This window comes from Amphiprion ocellaris, chromosome 10 (genome assembly GCF_022539595.1).
Source record: "Amphiprion ocellaris isolate individual 3 ecotype Okinawa chromosome 10, ASM2253959v1, whole genome shotgun sequence".
Classification (NCBI taxonomy): domain Eukaryota; kingdom Metazoa; phylum Chordata; class Actinopteri; family Pomacentridae; genus Amphiprion; species Amphiprion ocellaris.
In genome coordinates this window covers 24465800-24484727 of record NC_072775.1, presented here as the reverse complement: position 1 = coordinate 24484727, position 18928 = coordinate 24465800, and the positions used below count along the sequence as shown (strand labels likewise).

Sequence of the window (18928 nt, the reverse complement as noted above, 5' to 3'; positions counted from 1 at the left end):
CTGAAAATCAAACTATTGCATAAAATTTGAAACTGAATATAGAAAAAATATTATTTTCCTTTTTTCTTTTCTTCAAGTTTCTTAATGCAACATGCTGTGCAGCTTTGTCAAAGCTGGACTTTCCTTTTAAATCTAATGCATATCCACTATATAGAGTACATTAAATACTGCTATATTCAAGGTTGGATTTAATGAGAATGAATGGCTGACTGACGGATTCACTGACTAGGTGACTCAATGGCACTGAAGCACAGCGTTACAGAGCTCCCTGACTACACAGACACATGCATGCAACAGCGCAACTTCATGCCGCCTCTGATAGATGTGGCAGTACTCTTGTGGATTATACCAACAGCAGTGTCTGGTCTTAATAGGCTGCAGCAAGGTCAGGCTTGGAATGCAGAGCTCTGTGTCGTGACATGCTCTCTCCCTCCATTACCGTGGCCCTGTTCTCCTGCCTTTTCCACTAGAGCTTTATGCCAAATGCCAGACAAGCCTTTGATCAACAGCATTTAAGAGAAGCCATTGTCCCAGCAGCAGCTAAGAGTGGGAGGCAGGGAACAACAATGGGGTTACCAATCGCACAGGTCGCAGCCTCTGTCATCCAGTGGCACGAGGCATGGCCCTCCCTCCACGGAGCCACAGCAGACAGCTCGATGGCAACTTCAACAGCCCCACCGATTGTGGTCCTGAATGAGAATCACCATAAACAGCCTCCTTGAGAAACACCAGCATGTCTTTAAGGAGGCAATACGAATAACTCGTAACACAGGGTTGAATCCAATTAGCAAGTTTGCTCTTGAGAGTAAAACATTGGCAGTTTGAAACCTTCCAGGGCAAATCAGTGAGTCGTGTGAATTGGCTTCTTTCAACAAACAAAATAAGAGCACTGTTGGCGTCGCTCAACACTTTATCTTTGTGATGAGGGCATTTCTGACGTTATTTTCGCATTTAGTGTTTTGATTCACAGCAGCCAAATGCATTCTCTTTTATTAAGCCTTCACTGTCAATAGATGGTCCTGCAAGCCTTAATTAATACCTAATAATTTGGGTATGATTTATCTCTGCCTTGTAAACAAATTAGCACTTAGAGAAAATGTGCGCCATCCGTACCTAGAATTCTTTTAGCTTTCTGTTCATCTGACAGCTTAAAAGCAGTAGTAAGGCGAATGCACATGCGGCCAAGATTGAATGATGTTTCTTCCTCCACTTTTTTCTCTTCATTATGCCCCTCGTGGCCTCTAAATGTTGCCTCTTCCATATATGTCCATTGCTCATTGGACAGCTTGACTGGGGCAAACACAGGGATGCAGCACTTGTCTTGTGTGCTGTATTGCTTATAGCCTCCTTGTTCCTGTCTGTGTTCTTTTCCTTGTTCACCAGACTATTGTTTACAACAAACTTTCCTGCCAGCAGCGAGAGCAGTGTTTTTTTTGTGTTTTTTTTCATGTTGTTGAAGGCTGTTGTCAGAGCTCGAACTCCATTACATATTCAGAAAGTCTCCCTGACGTGTCATTTTGGAGCCCTTCATGCTGGGTTGGTGTCGCTTGTCACAGGGCTCTGGTTTCTCCACAGTGGCTGACCACCTTGAGCCGAGAGCTCCGACAGATCGCTGTTGGCTGACAAATCAGCAGCTCAGCACCGCTAATCTGTGATGTGGGCCCTCTCGCTTAACTGCATTTTGTGTCACAGTCACTGAGCTCAACAGATGATAGGGGACAGCAAGGAGCTGGCCACGCACTTTTGTTGTAACCATGTTTTCTTAGATAGGTGTTGTTGCTGCCATAGGTGTGTCTTTGTGTGTGAGCTTGTGTGTGTGTTTGTGTTTTATAATAGCTTCTGATCTTCTTCTTTATTTTTTTTCTTTCCATTTTCTCCTTTTGTCTGTTTGTATAGGAGACCAAAATTGACTGTGTCCGGGTTGCCACTAAAGGTAAGACTGGATCAAATTGAATGAATATACTTGCAACATAAAGCTCCTAGCATCACGTGCATTTGATTTCTGAAAACTAACAATATTAACATATTTTTTTCAACGTAAGAATAATCTAAAAAGGCTGCCATGTCTCACTCTCAATTAAATCACATGGAAACTTTGTTAGTTTTACTGTGTGACTCTTTGTAGGTGTCTTAAGAGACAAAACAGTGCAATATAGTTTTCACATGAATTTGCTCAATATATTGATCAAGAAACATGTGTTTTTCCATGACTGGGAGGCAGCCTGTGTGCCCACTGAGGTCTGTAGGTACTTAGCTATGCTGCCTGAATGTCCTGCTCCACACATTAAGGGTGATGAAGTCTAAGCACCATTGATCTGGGAGCAGAATTGATAAGGCCTAAGGGAGCCGTAGTCACACTCCACTGTGGGCCGTGGGAGGCCCTCTCACATGCCCTGACACTCTTGTGTATTGTGTAGTTTGCTTGCAGCTCCACTATAGATTTGTTGTGAAGTTCCAGATGTCTCTATCTTCATGGCTCAATAGGCTGAAGCCAGGTGCCACATGCTAGAAGTGTAAGGATCACAGGAGCAATATATTACCTGAAGGAATACATTTCACTGCACTGCATTAGCCTCACAACTATATTAACCTGTGTGAAACGATTGGAATTGCTAACTTTGCCAGATAAACTTCTTTTTAATCCTGTACTGGGTATCTTTGTCTGCCTCTGTGTTGCATGATGACAGGACCTGTTGTTATGGCTGTTTTCAGCTTCAGTGTGGCCTTTCTGTCTTTGTCTCTTTTTACTGCATGCCATCCTGGATCCACTGACTATACTCAGCCGCCATACTCGTGACTCAGCTGACAACCCCCTACATCCGCATCGCCCCAGCGGCAGGTGACAACCAACTAACAGGTCAGACCCGAAGCTTCCTGCGCATCCTTTGTCCATCTATGTTATTCGCTCCACACTTGGGTTTTTCACGCTGCATGTTTAATGGGGCGGCCATACTCGCGATTTCATCAACAGGAAAACAAATAAATAGAATGTTGCATGTTTTCAATTGAGTTTATCGTCCTGCTATTTGCACGGAATCATTACAATTAAATCAAAGACTTGCAGACACTGTCTTCTACCTTCATCTTCTCAGCAGCACTGGCCATGAAAGACCTATTTGTGGTGCGGCTGTCATTTAATGTGTCGATGCTGGAGATTTTTGACAGAAGTTAATCCCTTTTCATGAATATTTCTCATTATGTGTGGGAGATTAAATCTGGGTTGGTGTTGGTTGTTGCAGCTGTGACAACTGTAAACACAAAAGGACGCTGAAGTGTAACTATTCAAATTCTTCTCAGTTTCTCCGCGTTGTGCATGAATCCTCAAGTTCTCTCAGGCTGGAATGAAAGAATGCTGATTTGTGGCAGCGCACGTACAGCACTCAAAGCTCAACCAGGGATTTGACACTGACAGCATATCTGTAAGATTAGCCTGTAACAATATATTGTGACAAAATCAACTCCATCAGTCTAGACATGATGATGTCACCGGTCTTGACAGCCTCCACTGCTCTGTCTTAAAAACTTATATTTTTAAACCAAAGCAGTTGATGGCGGCTGATAACAGCCCACCACAATATGTCACAACCAGCCTAGGATGGATATTTACCTTTTTGATAGGGAGAGAAAATGGCAATGCTGAAGAGAGAAGGAGGCTTGTACTAAAAGATTTGTCTGACATAACAATTTATCATTCTAAATTTACATCTGGTGACAAGGAATAATGGTGTTGTTCAGGTGGACAGCTGTGATTCCAGCAACGTTGCCTGCCTCAGAGTGCTTCTTATCGCTTCCCAAGGAGCAGATGTTGTTAAAACCAGCTGCTTTTTTTTTCTGTCTCCCTCTCTCTTTGTGCCTCTCATTGTTGGCTATCTCCTTCCGAGCTGAAATTTAATGTTTTGGTTATTTCAGGCATTTTTATCTTCTTGGGTATTATCTTTCATGCCCTGCATCCCGCATTTTTCTACAGCCCAGCAACCATTTGCCCCAAATGTGATTAACCAAGGGTAAAAATGCTATGCACTTATCTCTGAGTGCAGCTTGATCCACAAAGTGCTGATGTCCACTAAGGATGGAAGTAAAGGTGGAGGCTTCAGGACAACAGGGAGTCACTTGCTTGTAGGATAAGCATGACCCTTTGCCAATAAATGTGTATTGATAATTGTCATCTGCAGAATATCAGTGTATTGATTAATGCACCTCAGTCCTCCATGCAAACAAAACAATGAGAAGAAACACTGAATTTATCAAACTGTGTGAAGAACAACCACAAAGGACTGTGAGATTTTATTCTTTTTTTTTCTTTTGTTTGATCCCTATGCATTTGTCTTTCTTCAGGAGCAGCCACTCACAAACCTGATGCAGTGGAACCAGAGAAACAAACAGACCACACGGTGAAAATCGCAGGGGTTATTGCTGGTATTCTACTGTTCATCATCATCTTCTTAGGAGTGGTACTCCTCATGAAGAAAAGGTGCGCTTTTTTAAATTCTCATTAAAATACTATTTCAGATTTGTGGAAGAGGTTGAATGTACTTGTGTGGTGCTCACAAATACGTAGTTTCTGTTTGATCATTTTGTATATTTCTCCCTCAAACGGTATCATTGTCAGTGTCGTTGTAAATAATTAATTTGATTATGTTGATACGCCCCATTAAGGCTGTTTACAGCCATGAGATACAGTGTGCCATGAAAAATTAATCCCTTTCTACGGCACCCTCAAACAAATGTGCAGTGCTTCAGTGACATTGAAACGGGAATAGAAAAAATGTTTTTGAGTCCTGTGGTATGGAGAGAGGCGGGGAGGAGATAAGAAAGAAAATATGATGAAAGGCTCTAAAGGAAAGAGGATGGCCATATAGCTAAAGGCGAAGTTTGCATTAGCCCTGGACCCCATACTGGTGAGAGGTCCTCTGTACAGATCCCCGCAATCAGGCAAGCTCAAGCTCAGCAAATACCAACCCTTCTTTTGCCCACAGTGTGTGTTGAAATAATACAATGTCAGTTTCTGCAGATTTCTTGGATGGACAAGTTGGTTTCTTTCAGTACTTTCTTTGTTCAAGTTTAAACAATACAATTCTCAGTGAAACTTAGTATACATACGATTTTATTTTCCCTTAAATAATGTCTTGAATTGTATGAAAACCAGTGGAGTTGATGCGTGTGCAGTTGTCCACTAATTTAATATGAGTAGCAGTTGTCCTCTAATTTAATATGAGTATATATATATATATATATATATATATATATATAGATAGATAGATAGATAGATAGATAGATAGATAGATAGATAGATAGATAGATATATAGAGAGAGAGATATAGATATATATATATAGATATATACAATCACTATAACTATGCTTATTTTTGACAGTAATGTAAGATTCTTCATTTTCTTTTCTGCAGCACGTTCTCTCTGTGTAGCACAGCAATCAGTGGGTGGATGTGAAAATCAGCACACAGTAATGGAATTGTGTTCAATTAGCCTTAATCAAACGAGAGATGGAGATGACTTCATTGGTTGAATTTTGTGTAATTTACTGTTATCAACAGGGAATAAGAGTTGTGTTTAGACATTCAAACCACTCATTAAGTTTAAACCGTGGAGGTCAGATATTGTATTTTTTTATAGGTGTATAAAGTTATGAGGTTATAAAAGGGGTTTTAGTGAAAACATGGTTGCCTTCCGTTCGTCAGCACGTGCTGTAGACTTGCTTAGTATGAATTTAATCAGGGTTTTCACTGTACTGTACTGCGACTCCCCTTACAAAGCATGACATGACTCCAAGCGATCACCTTTGCCCTCACGATCACTAGTTTACCTCCACGTATGCCACCATATCTGATTTTGTTCATTTCTACTCTTTTTTCAAACATTAATATATTTTTACTTTTTCTTTCCTTTTCATTCCATCCCCTCCCCTCCTCCACTGCTTAAATCCTACCACCACCCCACTCGGCAGAAGAACCTATCACTCCTACACTTACTACCTGTAAGTAACCACTTTGTGTAATGTTAGTGCCATGCTTCTCACCCACACACTGTTTTCCATGCATGCAAAGAACCATGTCATCCTCCTCCTGCCCAGAGCTATTACAGAGGCCCAACTGTAATCTCTGCTGGAGGAACGGAGGACGCCACTCCATTGCGTCTCCTCATGATGAGCACATCACACTGTATGTCATATTGGCATAACTTCTGACAACAGCAGACAGACGCAGCTACACCCCCACAAAATAAACCTGCCACTGAGATGCTATTGCAAACATAATCTCTGTTAGACTTTTAAGGAGTTTGTGTATCAAATGACGAACTAAACTGGCTTAATGACTTTATGACTGCCAAACTCATCTTGTGAAGGAAAAAAAAATCAATCCAGCAACTACTGCATTTTTTCTGAGTGTAAATTTTTCATTTGCCTCCAATGATTTCATCTCTGTTGACTTGTCAAAGCTAGCTTGTTTGAAGTGCCTATCACTGTCTATCAGTGCATCTGTGCTTAGGTTGTGCCCAGAACTTCAATGAGTTAGACCAAATATTTCACATTTTGTGCTCTTTTCTATATACTCTGCTGAAATGCAATCAATAACTCGATGTTGGATTAACCAGATTTCTGAGTTATTTGATACTTAAATTTGAGCATGAGCTAACAGGTTTACCTTACCAATGTGGCTCCATGTGCATGTGATAATTTGTAGTTTTTCTCTACCCCGACTCCATTCTCTCACTCTGTCATCAAACCATCTCAGCTCTCATGATTTTTCTCTCCTTTTTTTCCCCAGCATGTTACTTTTTCTGCTTAATGCACGCTCATCCCATTGATTCTATGGTGATGGTGGAGTTGCATCTTTAGCTGACAAGATGCTTGCATCACTACTATACAAGCCAATGTGATCACAGAGTAACCTCTTTTCAATTCCAATGTCTCCAGTATCATAAAACAGTAGCTATAGAGCTGATTTAGACGCTCTTAATATAACAGATGATTCCACATCACGCTGCTGAATGGTAAAGAAGCTTATTCTGCAGCTCTGCCTTCCCCGCTGTAGCTCATAGGCTCCCTCTGTACAGTCTTTGTGATGGATGCCGACTAATCTGTCTTGAGATGACTGTGATCAGAGAAGAGAATGGAAGCTGCCTCAGATCAAAGAACATCTCAGAATACACCTGGAGATAATACTACTCTGAATACTCTACGTGTCACTCATGTTAGATCACAGCTGCCTTGAATGGAAAACCCCAATGACTTAGAGGAGTGGTGCCTTCAAAGCTGAGCACATACAATGATCAAGCTAAGCAGGAAGAGATCAGTTACTATAGTGGAATAATAAAAATAGAAATTTTCTGTTTTGGTCATTTTATTCTTGCATCCATATGTTGATTTCCCGGTTTAATGCAAGTTTATAAAAGAGGAGGGTCCAGTAGTACTTACTGTAACAAGACAACCACCAGTGAGTGCTTGAGCCAGTGCATACATATGTAATTTTGTAGTGCTTCTACATGTGTACAATTACAAGTAAATCCAGTATTATCTAATTTTAGACGTGTGTTTCTAAGGCCTTATTGCTTAAAGATGGGTCTGTTTACTTTAACTGGCAGGTTTTAGATTATCCAAATTAGGACAGTTTGACTCCAAACACTTAACAGAATGCGTCTGAGTAGATGTACGTGTGACATTAGCAACACCATGTCCACCTTGTTTTCTATTTTCCTGTGTCAAAAGAAATTGGGGGTTTGTGGTTACGATTTGAAGAAAAGGAAAGGAGAAGGCTGATGAATGCAGTGACTCCTCCCGCAAGCTGTCAAGATAGCAACATGATATACAGTTAGGAAAGATGAAGGATTAATGATCCCCTTGGAGAAATGTGCTATGACAGCAACAAATACTAACAGATATACAAAATATAAAAAAAAATACACTTTGGAAATGTCAGTATAAATAACACTGGAGCAAATTATGGTTGAACAGATGTATGAAAATGGAAACACCTTTTATGATTTCACTAGATATTGTTATTTCATCTTTTAACTCCTTCACAGTAGGACTGTAACAAGTGACACTTCTGAGCAACTGCTATGATGAAATGTCTAACCTGCCAAAGCTTCATAAAATTTTCTTGCAAGATACCTATTTGAACAATTTATTCATGAATAGCTTGAGGGACAATGAATGTAACGATGATTAGACTGATTTGTATGCACCCAGCTCTCTGCTACTGCTGTTTGATTTGTTCTATGGATCTATGACATGCTGCGAGAGAATAATCTTAAATAACATCTTTCATTTTCATCTCTGTCGAGTTTTGTTGCAGTAAATTATTGAAAGTAAGAGTGTAATAATAACTTTGCTGTTAAATACATTGGAATATTCAGCACCAGGCCTGCATCCCTAAGTACAATAAATCTGTGTGTTACAGCTGTACATTATGAGTAACTGAGGGAAAATGTCAGAACTCCCGATCCTCTCATCTCCTGCTTATATCTCCGTCGTGTCATAAATGGGAGAATGGATAGGTTGCATGTCAGCTAACTGGGAAGAACCCTCATTTTCACTTTCACACGTGTAAAAGCAGAAGCTGAAAATGTTGTGTCTCATCACAGAAGTGCTGCGTAGGAAGGGTAGTATAGGTGTTGCACATACTCTAAGTTTATATTGTCATATTAATTATAGACTACATCTTTAGACAGTCCCCTCTGGAGCATTCTCTGAAGTTAATTTGCAGTTCTGAAGACAGCCCCGTTGCCAGCCATGAGCTTACAACACCTCTATGATTGATGAAACCCATTAATGCTCTCAAGCATTCATCAAAGTCTTTTAAAGGCATGAGAACATCCTGCACTTGCCAAAATATGCGCTTTAGGGATATTGCCAGAGGTGGCCGTGAGGGCTTATCGCACCACAACATCAGTCAGAGCGCTCATTAGGAATGCGGTTACATGTGTGATCAAATATGACCATTCTTTAATCAGGTGGCCGTATAGGTCGCTGTGCCTGCTGCTACTGGGGACAGGAGAGATCAATTGGCATAGGGCAAGGGTTGTGATTGGGTCTTTATTCTGGTGAGAGCTAGAATCATCCATCAAGCAGCAGGCAAGTGAAGTAAAAACACACTTACTGTATCGAACTCTGATTTGTCAGGCTTGTCTTGTGCTTTCCACTCCTAAGGTATTGCTGCTGTGTAATTCTTCAATATGCTTAGGCATTTCTTTCTTTAGGAAGTAGCTGAACAGTAACAGAAGCCTGTTAAAGAAAAAAAAAAAAGAAAAAATACTCTCAACAGCACAGAAAGTTTCTAATTTAAAATCTGCAGAAACCACATGAAATTAGCAACTAGCTTGTGAATATACTGGCAGCACAGTTGACCACTGAAGACACAGGTTTTTTTCTTCTTTTTTTTGCTAATAAGTTCTTCAAGACCAAAGTAGATGTAAACTGATTAATATTGGATATTCAAGAAGGTTAGAAACACAACTCCAAATATAAGGTGATAATATTTATGGTAATGAGTTTGCAACTTGGTACAAGTGAAAGGTCCTAACATATCGAAAAGCCGCCCGTTATTACTCCACCAAGGAACGTGGCGGAGTTACGCGATGAGGGTCTGTTTTTTTATCTGTTGTTACTCAAAAATGGATGCACAGATTTGGATGAAATTTTCATGGAAGGTCAGAAATGACACAAGGACCAAGTGATTAGATTTTGGCAGTGATGCGGCTAATAGTCTGGATTCATCGATTTGTTAATTTGTTCATCGATTTCCGTGTCATTGTGAGATAGTGGCACGGCGTCACTGCAGCTATGACAACAAGTGAAAACTATGTCAGCTGCCTGTTGACGATGACATGATTCCGATCCTACTACAAATCGACCGCTGCGGATCACAAATTGTTTAAACATTTCACCCTTCAGAAATCATACAATGACTGAGCAGCCTTGGTGGAGTACTGCACTCTCTGAGTGCTTTTCTTATACTGTGAGTGTGATTATATTGAAATAAAATAACTATTTAAATACACCGTCTGCACTAAAAAGAGAATAATAACTTCATTATATAATAATTGGGGTTTATTGTGTTCATAACCCCTTCACTAATAGATATATTGAATGGTAAATGGTAGACTGCATGCAAGTCTCTTTGCCATCATTTACCACGCACCTTTGCAGAGCTACATCACCAAGAGAAAACAGAAATGTCTAAATAGAACCAGACACTGTTGGTATCTTTAATCAACTCTAATAAGCATTTGGGTTCCTTTCTAGCGAAAAAGGGAAAAGGCTCTTGTAGAGAATTATAAGTCATTATTATGATTCTCCATATATCTCATTTTTCATAATCACTCCTTTTGCACTCAGTGTCAGAATGGGAGGCCTACTAAATGTACAATGTATAACACAATGTGCTCAGGGCAAACACCTTCATTAAACCTTACAAGTTGAACATGCAGCAAGAATCGCATTAATTGGTACAAGCCTTGCAGAGATTTGCACCTACAAGCCCTGCATGTTGATGAGGAAAGGGAAAGAGGAAGAGCACTGAGCAGGCTGAAAGGATGTCATGCATGGAATGATCTTGTTTAAATGGATACATTTTAAAATAGTGTGTCATTTACAAAGCATCTATTTGTACAGGATTGACAGTATAAACAGTGTCATTGCATTCATGGAAAAACAGCCTAAATACAGCTTTTGATATGCAGGTGCATTTCAAATAATTAGAATATTGTGGAACTTTTTTGGGTTGTTGTTTCTGTTTTGTTTGTAATGTCATTCCAAAATGGAATAATCATATATTCTATGTTCATTATATGTAAAATCAAATATTTTAAGCTTTTTCTGTTTTCGTTATGATGATTATGACTGATAGCTCATGAAAATCAAAAATCCAATATTTAATTTTTAAAAAAATATTTCCTAAGATAAATCCAAAAATCATTTGCAATGCAAAAATGTCCAACTTCCGAAAAGTATGTTTATTTATACACTCAATACTTGGTTGGAACTCCTTAACCATGAATTACTGTATCAATGCAGTGTGGCATGAAGGCCACCAGCCTGTGTTACTGCTGAGGTGTTATTGAAGTCCAGGTTCCTTTGATAGCCTTCAGTTCTTCTGTATTTTTGAGTCACGTGTCTCTCATCTTCCTTTTGACAACACTTCATATGGGGGTCTGTGGAGTTCAGGTCAGTTGAATTGGCTTTCCAATCAAGCACAGTAAGATCATAGTCAACAGAGAAATCATCAACAGGAAAGCAGCATCTCCATAAAGCTTGTCAGCAGATGGAGGTGAAGTGCTCTCAAGTCTCCTGCTGGACGCTTTGTTGACTCTGGACTTACTGATAAAACACAGTGGACCAACACCAGCAGATGACATGACTGTGGAAACTTCACACTGGGCTTCAAACACCTTGGATTCTGTGTCTCTCCACTCTTCCTCCAGAATCTAGGATCTTGATTTCAACTTTTGGAAAATGTCCAAGTCACCAGTCTTCCCCATGATTGAGGTTGCATGTATTGAACTAGACCAAGAAATGTACAGTATTTATACTGTTTGAATAGTAGTTTACTCAAATTCGAAATTAAATTTTCTATTTCGATTTACTGGATTTCTCATTTTCACGAGCTATAAGCCATAATCATCAAAATTAAACCAGAAGAGGCTTAAAATTTCTGACTTTTCATGTAATGAACATAGAATATATGAAAATTTACCATTATGAACTAAATTACGAAAAATATATTCATCCATTCATTATCTATACACCGCTTAATCCTCATTAAGTTCAAAGGGGGGCTGGAGTCTATCCCAGCTGACTTAGGGTGAATTCAGGGGAAACCCTGAACACATCACCAGTCTATCACAGGGATACATATAGAGACAAACAAGCACACTCACATTCACACCTATAGACAATTTAGAGTCACCAATTAACCTCAGCATGTTTTTGGACTGTGGGAGGAAACCGGAGTACCTGGAGGAAACCCACACATGTACAGGGAGAACATGCAAACTCTATGCAGAAAGATTCCACGAACCGGAGCTCAATTAGCTGCAAGGCAACGGTGTTAACCACCGAGCCACAAAATATTAACTTTTTCATAATATTTTGATTATTTGAGATGTACTTGTATAGTGTATAGCAGGGGTGTCAAACTCATTTTAGTTCAGGGGCCACTCAGCCAAATGTGATCTCAAATGGGCTGCACCAGCAAAATCATAACATACTAACCTATAAATAACAACAACTCCAATTTTTTTCTCTTTACGTGCAAAAACGTACACTCTGAAAATGTTCAGATTGAATGAATTATCTTTTCAAAAACATTATCAACAACCTGAAATTTCTTAGGAAAAATAAGTACAATTTCAACGGTATTATGCCGCAATTTATCATTTACACATTACAACTTACAGATCACAAAGTGTCTACAAAGGCATAAAACATTTAGTCTCAGGTATCTGGAACTGAAGAATATACAAGATCTAGAAAGTATATTAAATTTACAGTTTTACAAACTTACAATTTGCAGTTAATGTCTTCTCTGTGATTTTTACACTTCGCAAGACCAGGTTGGACCCTCTGATGGGCCGTTTTTGGCCTGCGGGCCATATGTTTGACACACCTGGTGTATAGTGACTCCTCCTAATTCCTGACAAACCCTAAAATATGCAAAGCGGTGGAGCGTGAGTGGAACTAAGGCACCCACCTGTCACTCAAAGTGGCTATGCACTTAATTATGCATACAGCTCAATACAGTTTATACAGATAAGTTATATAAAAATTCTCCCCCTGTGAAGTTTTCATGAACAGGGAAATTAGTGATAGACACCCAAACTGTTTTTGTATCAGGCTGTAGACAGGTTTATTTCCTCTGTAAGGCTCAAGTGGACTTTCAAGGAGACTCAGTTTGTGGAACTTCTGGTTCTGCTTTATTTTTCACTACTGAAGGTTGTCTCTCTTTTTACTAATGTCTCAGCATTTTTACTCCGCCAAAGAACACAGTGGAGTTATGTGACGAGTGGCATTGGTTTGTCTGTCTGTCTGTTAGCGACATTACTCAAAATCAGACTAATGGATTTGGATGAAATTTTCAGGGAAGATCAGAAGTGCCACAAGGACTAAGTCATTACATTTGGGCAATGATGCAGCTTATAGTCTGGATCCATGGATTTGTTAAAGATTTCTTAAAGAACATTGCCAGATAGTGGCACGGTGTCACTGTAACTATGACAACAAGTGAACACTACATCAGCTGCCTGCTGACGATCACAGGATTGCGATCCTACTGCAAATCGACCGCTGCGGACTTACCGGGACTTCTCCGTCGGAAATGATGCAAGGACCTATTGATTAAATTCCCACCGCCCACTACATATTTAGGTCACATGATTCGGTATCCCTACATAACATACACATGCATAACACACATCTGTTCTCAGCGCAAGGTCATTTTGTTTGTGGGTAGATCTATAGTAAATGGCCACATTCTATGTTGCCATGATTTCTGATCATCAATAACTAATAAACAAATGCAGCATTTCTTAAAAAAAAAATAAATAAAAAAAAAATAGAAAATACTGCAATGCCACATGGGGGATTGAACAGCCTTGACAGAGTACTGCACTCTCTGAGTGCTTTTTGGTTCAGAGTGTAATCATTGTTACGCTAAAATCTGTAATCAAATGAATGGTACTCCACATGTTGTTCTGTCTCATATATTGTAAGTCATTCTTCAGTTTAGAATTTGTCCCTCATTCATAGCTAATACTCAAACATAAATTTCAGCAGAATAGTGCAGTTCCTCCTGTTCTTTGGGATTTAAAAAAAAAGCTATTAGGGATAACTTTCATTTTATTGAATGTTTAAAAACTATTGTTTTACAGAATTTATGATGCAATAAAGTAAAAAAAAAAGACAGCTTACATTCAGAAACAATTTTGAACTGCTCTAAAATAAATCCATGTGTATGTGGATAGGATGGTGACAGACAGACAAGCTCATGGTAGACTGTTTTATAGATGGAGAGAAGTTTGAAATGAAACGCAGGACAAACATCTACTGAAATGCCCCCACTGGGTTAATCAAAGATGTTTCTGTTGCCCCTCCCGGCTGGGTGTCAGTCAACTAGCACACAAACACACACACATTCATGCGCCACAGATGTGTGTGGATCATTTAATGAAGCCGTCTTTGTCCCAATGTCACAAGGTTTAGGCTGCTCTGGTGCTGAAAATGAGGCCCACCATGCTGTGCTTGAGGTTTTGAAGCTTTTGTTTCAGTAGCTGCAGCAGTGTCACCTCCCACAGAACAGACATTCTGACAAACACATGCAGACACACAATCCTTGCAGCTTCTTCTTTGTTGTAGCTGAACTCATGGAGTTAGTAGCTCTGCTCACTTAGATCCTAGGTATGCCAGGCCTGTCATGTACTGAACTGTAGACAATCTCTCTAATGAGAGTTGCCTAATATAGTTACCTGGAGTGTTTGCTCAGCCTTTGCTTCTACAAACACCTCTGCCATCTGTCTGTCTAATCCCCTTTATATGCACATTCAATGCTGTTTAAGGAAATTTGTGATTTTATTCTATCTGCATGCAATCAGTCCTGTGTATATATATATATATATATATATATATATATATATATATATATATATATATATATATATATATATATATATATATATATATATATATGTATATATATATATATTTGTTTATTTATTTTGTCTAGATCCTTCTGCGAGCAGCTTTATGCTAACCATCTGGGGATATAATAAATGGTCACATTTATCGACACACACCAACACTACTGTGCACTTCCTTGTACTATCTCTCAGCGTATCAGACTCTGTGATATAGTCATCTATCATAAAATTCTCCCTTCTTACAAATGAGGAGAGAATAGTATGCCAATTAATCTTCATCTAACACCCACAGTGCCTTGCAAACATCCCAGTATAGCTGGTGCTTTCCTCATTTTGTAACTGGTGTCTGTGCAGCCTCGTTTGTCTTCAGTACTCTCTCTTCAACTGTTTCACAGGCCAGGAAAGCAGAAATCCAAGTGTTAGTAGATGTAGAAATAAGAACAGCGATACAGTAATAAAACCTGGATTATAGTTGTTCTTAATAGTCTTCTCCACGAGCACACACAGTGCCGAATCAGTCTTAATCTTGCCCGGGGTACATACAGCTCCCCCTTCCATTCTAACTCCTTCTCATTATAATATGAAGCTAGAACAGAAAAAAAAGAGACAAGATCGCTATTTTGTTTCCAGCTCTAATTGCAGATTAAAGACAAAAAGTGGGTCCAGCAGACAAAAATGTCACTACTTTGTCACTTTGCTTTCTGAAGAACGGATTCACTATTAGCCTCACGTCGCGGCCTTCAGAGCAAATGACTGTTTGAAGGCAGCGGGGGCCTGTTGCCATATGGCATGAAACAGCGACAAAATTGAATAAACAGAGGAGATTTGCAAAAACAAAGCAGCAGGAGTGCATCATTAGACAGCAGTTGTCTGCGAGAGAGACTGCAATTCAAATAGGCAAAGGGGTCACGCAGAGAGTAACAAAGTGCGAGGATCAGTGTGAGGGCTGCCATAGTTAATTTTTACACCGCTAGCTCCCCTCCAGCTACAGAGTAGTGACAGGCATCAGATATGGCAGTTGCTACAGTATGTTCCCACCCACGCTCTTTGTCATTCTTCTGTAGTGCAATTTATGTGGATCTATAAGATTATCGAAATAATTCTGCCATATGTGTTTGACCCAGAAAAGGATTCTGAGGGAGAATAATGATACATGTATGACGTATGAAACCGTGGAAATCTTAATCCATGTTTTTTAAGAATGTCTTCGATGCACTGCTGTGTCATGGTGGAAATGCTCAGCCATGGCAGTGACTGCTTATGTCACACATCAGAGACCATTCTCACATAATATGAAAAACTGTAACAAAAATGAACAAGAAAAGCACTCAGAGAGCGCAGTACTCCTCCAAGGCTACTCAGTCGTTGTATAATTTCCGACCGATGGAATCTTTAAAAACTTTGTGGTCCACAGCGGTTGATTGATTTGTAGTAGGATCACAATCATGTGATCGTCAGCAGGCAGCTGACATAGTGTTCAATTGTTATTAACTACTTATTCATAGTTACAGTGACGCCATGCCGCTATCTCACAATGATACAGAAATGTTTAACAAATCCGTGGATCCAGATTATAAGCTGCATCACTGCCAAAATCTAATCAATTGTTCCTTGTGTCATTTCTGACCTTCCCTGAAAATTTCATCCAAATCCGTTAGTCCGTTTTTGAGTAATGTTGCTAACAGACAGCTTTGTTAGCATAATAACATTTACAGAAAAGTGCAAAGTGCAGCTGGGACTGACAGTAGTGTTTTAAATTTTATTTATTTATTTATTTTATTGTGGTGGCAGTTGTTGCGTTTGCATGTGTTCCATTAGTTGTTGAGCAATCTCAGCTAAAACCCACAAAAACGGAACCTCATGGTTGCACAGTATATAAAGTCAGACATTGAGTTTACCCAGGAAGTCCCATTGAGATTACAGATCTCTTTTACAAGATAGACCTGGCCAAGGTAGCAGACCTACAAAAATTTAGTGAGACTATATATTTCATCAGACTCAAAGTGGTGGCCTAACCAGCCAGCATTGCCATTCCTGGAGCCATGTCCACGAACAGCATCAAATGAAAGGATTCTCTGTACAGTAATATTTTCAGACAGCAGTTTTACAGGAAGACTGTTTGAGAGCCTGGAGTCAAAACAGTAAAAGCTTGCTACTCTTAGATTTGTGTTTTTAACCAGAGGACACACAATAACCTCTTGTCACAAGAACTTTAAGTCCCGATTGTTGCATATACACTACCGTTCAAAAATTTGGGGTCACCAAGACAACTTCATGTTTTCCATAAAAAGCCACACTTTAATTCATATGCTAACATAATTGCACAAGGGTTTTCTAATCATCAATGAGCCTTTCAACACCATTAGCTAACACAATGTAGCATTAGAACACAGGAGTGATGGTTGCTGGAAATGTTCCTCTGTACCCCTATGTAGATATTCCATTAAAAATCAGCTGTTTCCAGGTAGAATAGTCATTTACCACATTAACAATGTCTCGATTGTATTTCTGACTCATTTAATGTTATCTGCTTTTCTTTTTAAAAAATAAGGACATTTCCAGGTGACCCCAAACTTTTGAACAGTTGTGTATGTGGGGACTTTATTGAGCAGCGGCCAATTATCTACGTGCTTTTAGATAATTGGTAGATTTTTGACTCTCGTCTGTTTTTCATCTTGAAATTCCATGTTAATTCCTACTGAGAATTTTGCTCTGCTACTGCTTTTATGGTAGAAGATCCTGATGGTATTTGTGTACCTTTATGTGGATTTGTGTACGCGTGTCTGTTTGTGTCTGTGCACAATACGTTAATGGTGTTTGATCAGGGACGGATTGCATGTAGGCTCCAGCGCATCAACTCAAAGTAGGTCAATAAAAGCAGGTTGACTGTTTCAGTTCACCATTTACAACTCCTAATTCTTCCACCCCAAAATACTATAGCTAATTTTAAATCATCAGGGCCACTGATGTATTTGGGTTAGGGTGTCACACCTTTCCACATTCTCAGATTTATATTTCACTACTTGAAAAAGCATCTGGCGCCTAATGAAGCCTAATGTGACCACAGCCCGGGGCACATTAGCTCAGCCATCTCATTACATATATGAGTCATCCCTATCAGCTTCATATCAAACCAACTGAACCACTGTCCTTGCTGGTTTTGCCTGATAGTTTGTTTTCATTTGTCTCCTCTTTGAAGGAAATTGGCCAAGAAGCGTAAGGAGACACTGAACAGTACCCGCCAGGAGATGACAGTGATGGTCAACTCCATGGACAAGAGCTACACCGAGCAGGGTACCAACTGTGATGAGGCACTGTCTTTTATGGACCCACACAACCACACACTGAACACCCGCAGCGAGTGTGCCCTGACGCTCAACGCCCGCAGCGAGTGCGCCCTCACTCTCAACGGCCGAGGTAAGACACATCAGCCTACCTGCCTCTTTACACTGTCACGCACTCAGAGCAGGATGGAAGCAATTTATTTGGTTTGGTCAGGTGAGACAAAAATCTAGCTTGGCTGCACAGGAAATGTTCACCCTGGGACAACGTGAAAGTGTGAGCTTTGGTAGTCTTTCAAGTGATTTAGAGACATGTTCAAGAAAAAAATAGAAACCCCAATTCTGATATTTAAATGCGTAGTTTCAGAATTAACATATCTATCATTGCTTTGAGGCTAGAACTGGAATTAAAGTCTATTTGTTTTGACTTCCCTTACAAAAAATATCTCAAGTTTTGTAGAACAACTGGTATCAAATCTCAGTGTGAGACCAAAGAGTGCGACTTTTTCCTATTAATAAAATGCTTTCTTAAAGTTTTTTTTTCATCATTTACCCCATCCTGTTGCATAAATTAACACTGAAATGGATTTTTAATGAAGAACTGTTTTAACATCTCTTGGTTTTTCTAATTTTGCCATTTTCAAATGGAGACTTTATTTATTCTCTAATAAGGACTTGACTGTAATTTTGTAGCTTTTGAAAAACTGCCTGTTGTTGCCAGGGCTAGTGTAAGTCAATAAGGGCATGGCCTTTTCAAAGCAGTTGTAAAAACTATACATTTCATTTGACTTAAAAGACTTTGATATAGTTTCAAGAAAGATTGTTTAATTTTTTTTTCTACAATGGGCTCTATCTTCTTTCATGAACCCTCAGTGGATTGGTTCATCCTTTTTTTATGTATTCCCTTTAAATTTCTTTCATTTCTCAAATTTAATGTTCTTAAATGACCTAAAAATGAACTTACATCTGCAGCATTATTATTTTCCTACAACAGTGTT

At 39.4% G+C, this 18928-nt stretch overlaps 1 protein-coding gene across 9 annotated transcripts in view; it reads left to right on the top strand.

Moving 5' to 3' along the window:
* LOC111576970 (protein tyrosine phosphatase receptor type M) overlaps positions 1-18928 on the top strand; it is a 178745-nt gene that overhangs the window by 111591 nt on the left and 48226 nt on the right. For 4 of the 9 annotated variants that reach the window (XM_055014635.1, XM_055014636.1, XM_023282971.3 and 1 more), the window contains exons 13-17: positions 1897-1933; positions 2783-2857; positions 4336-4471; positions 5963-5992; positions 17849-18066. In XM_055014635.1, the coding sequence (XP_054870610.1) occupies positions 1897-1933; positions 2783-2857; positions 4336-4471; positions 5963-5992; positions 17849-18066 (496 nt within the window). The remainder of the gene's footprint in view (positions 1-1896; positions 1934-2782; positions 2858-4335; positions 4472-5962; positions 5993-17848; positions 18067-18928) is intronic. The other 5 variants (XM_023282974.3, XM_023282972.3, XM_035954125.2 and 2 more) reach the window with 3 other exon arrangements.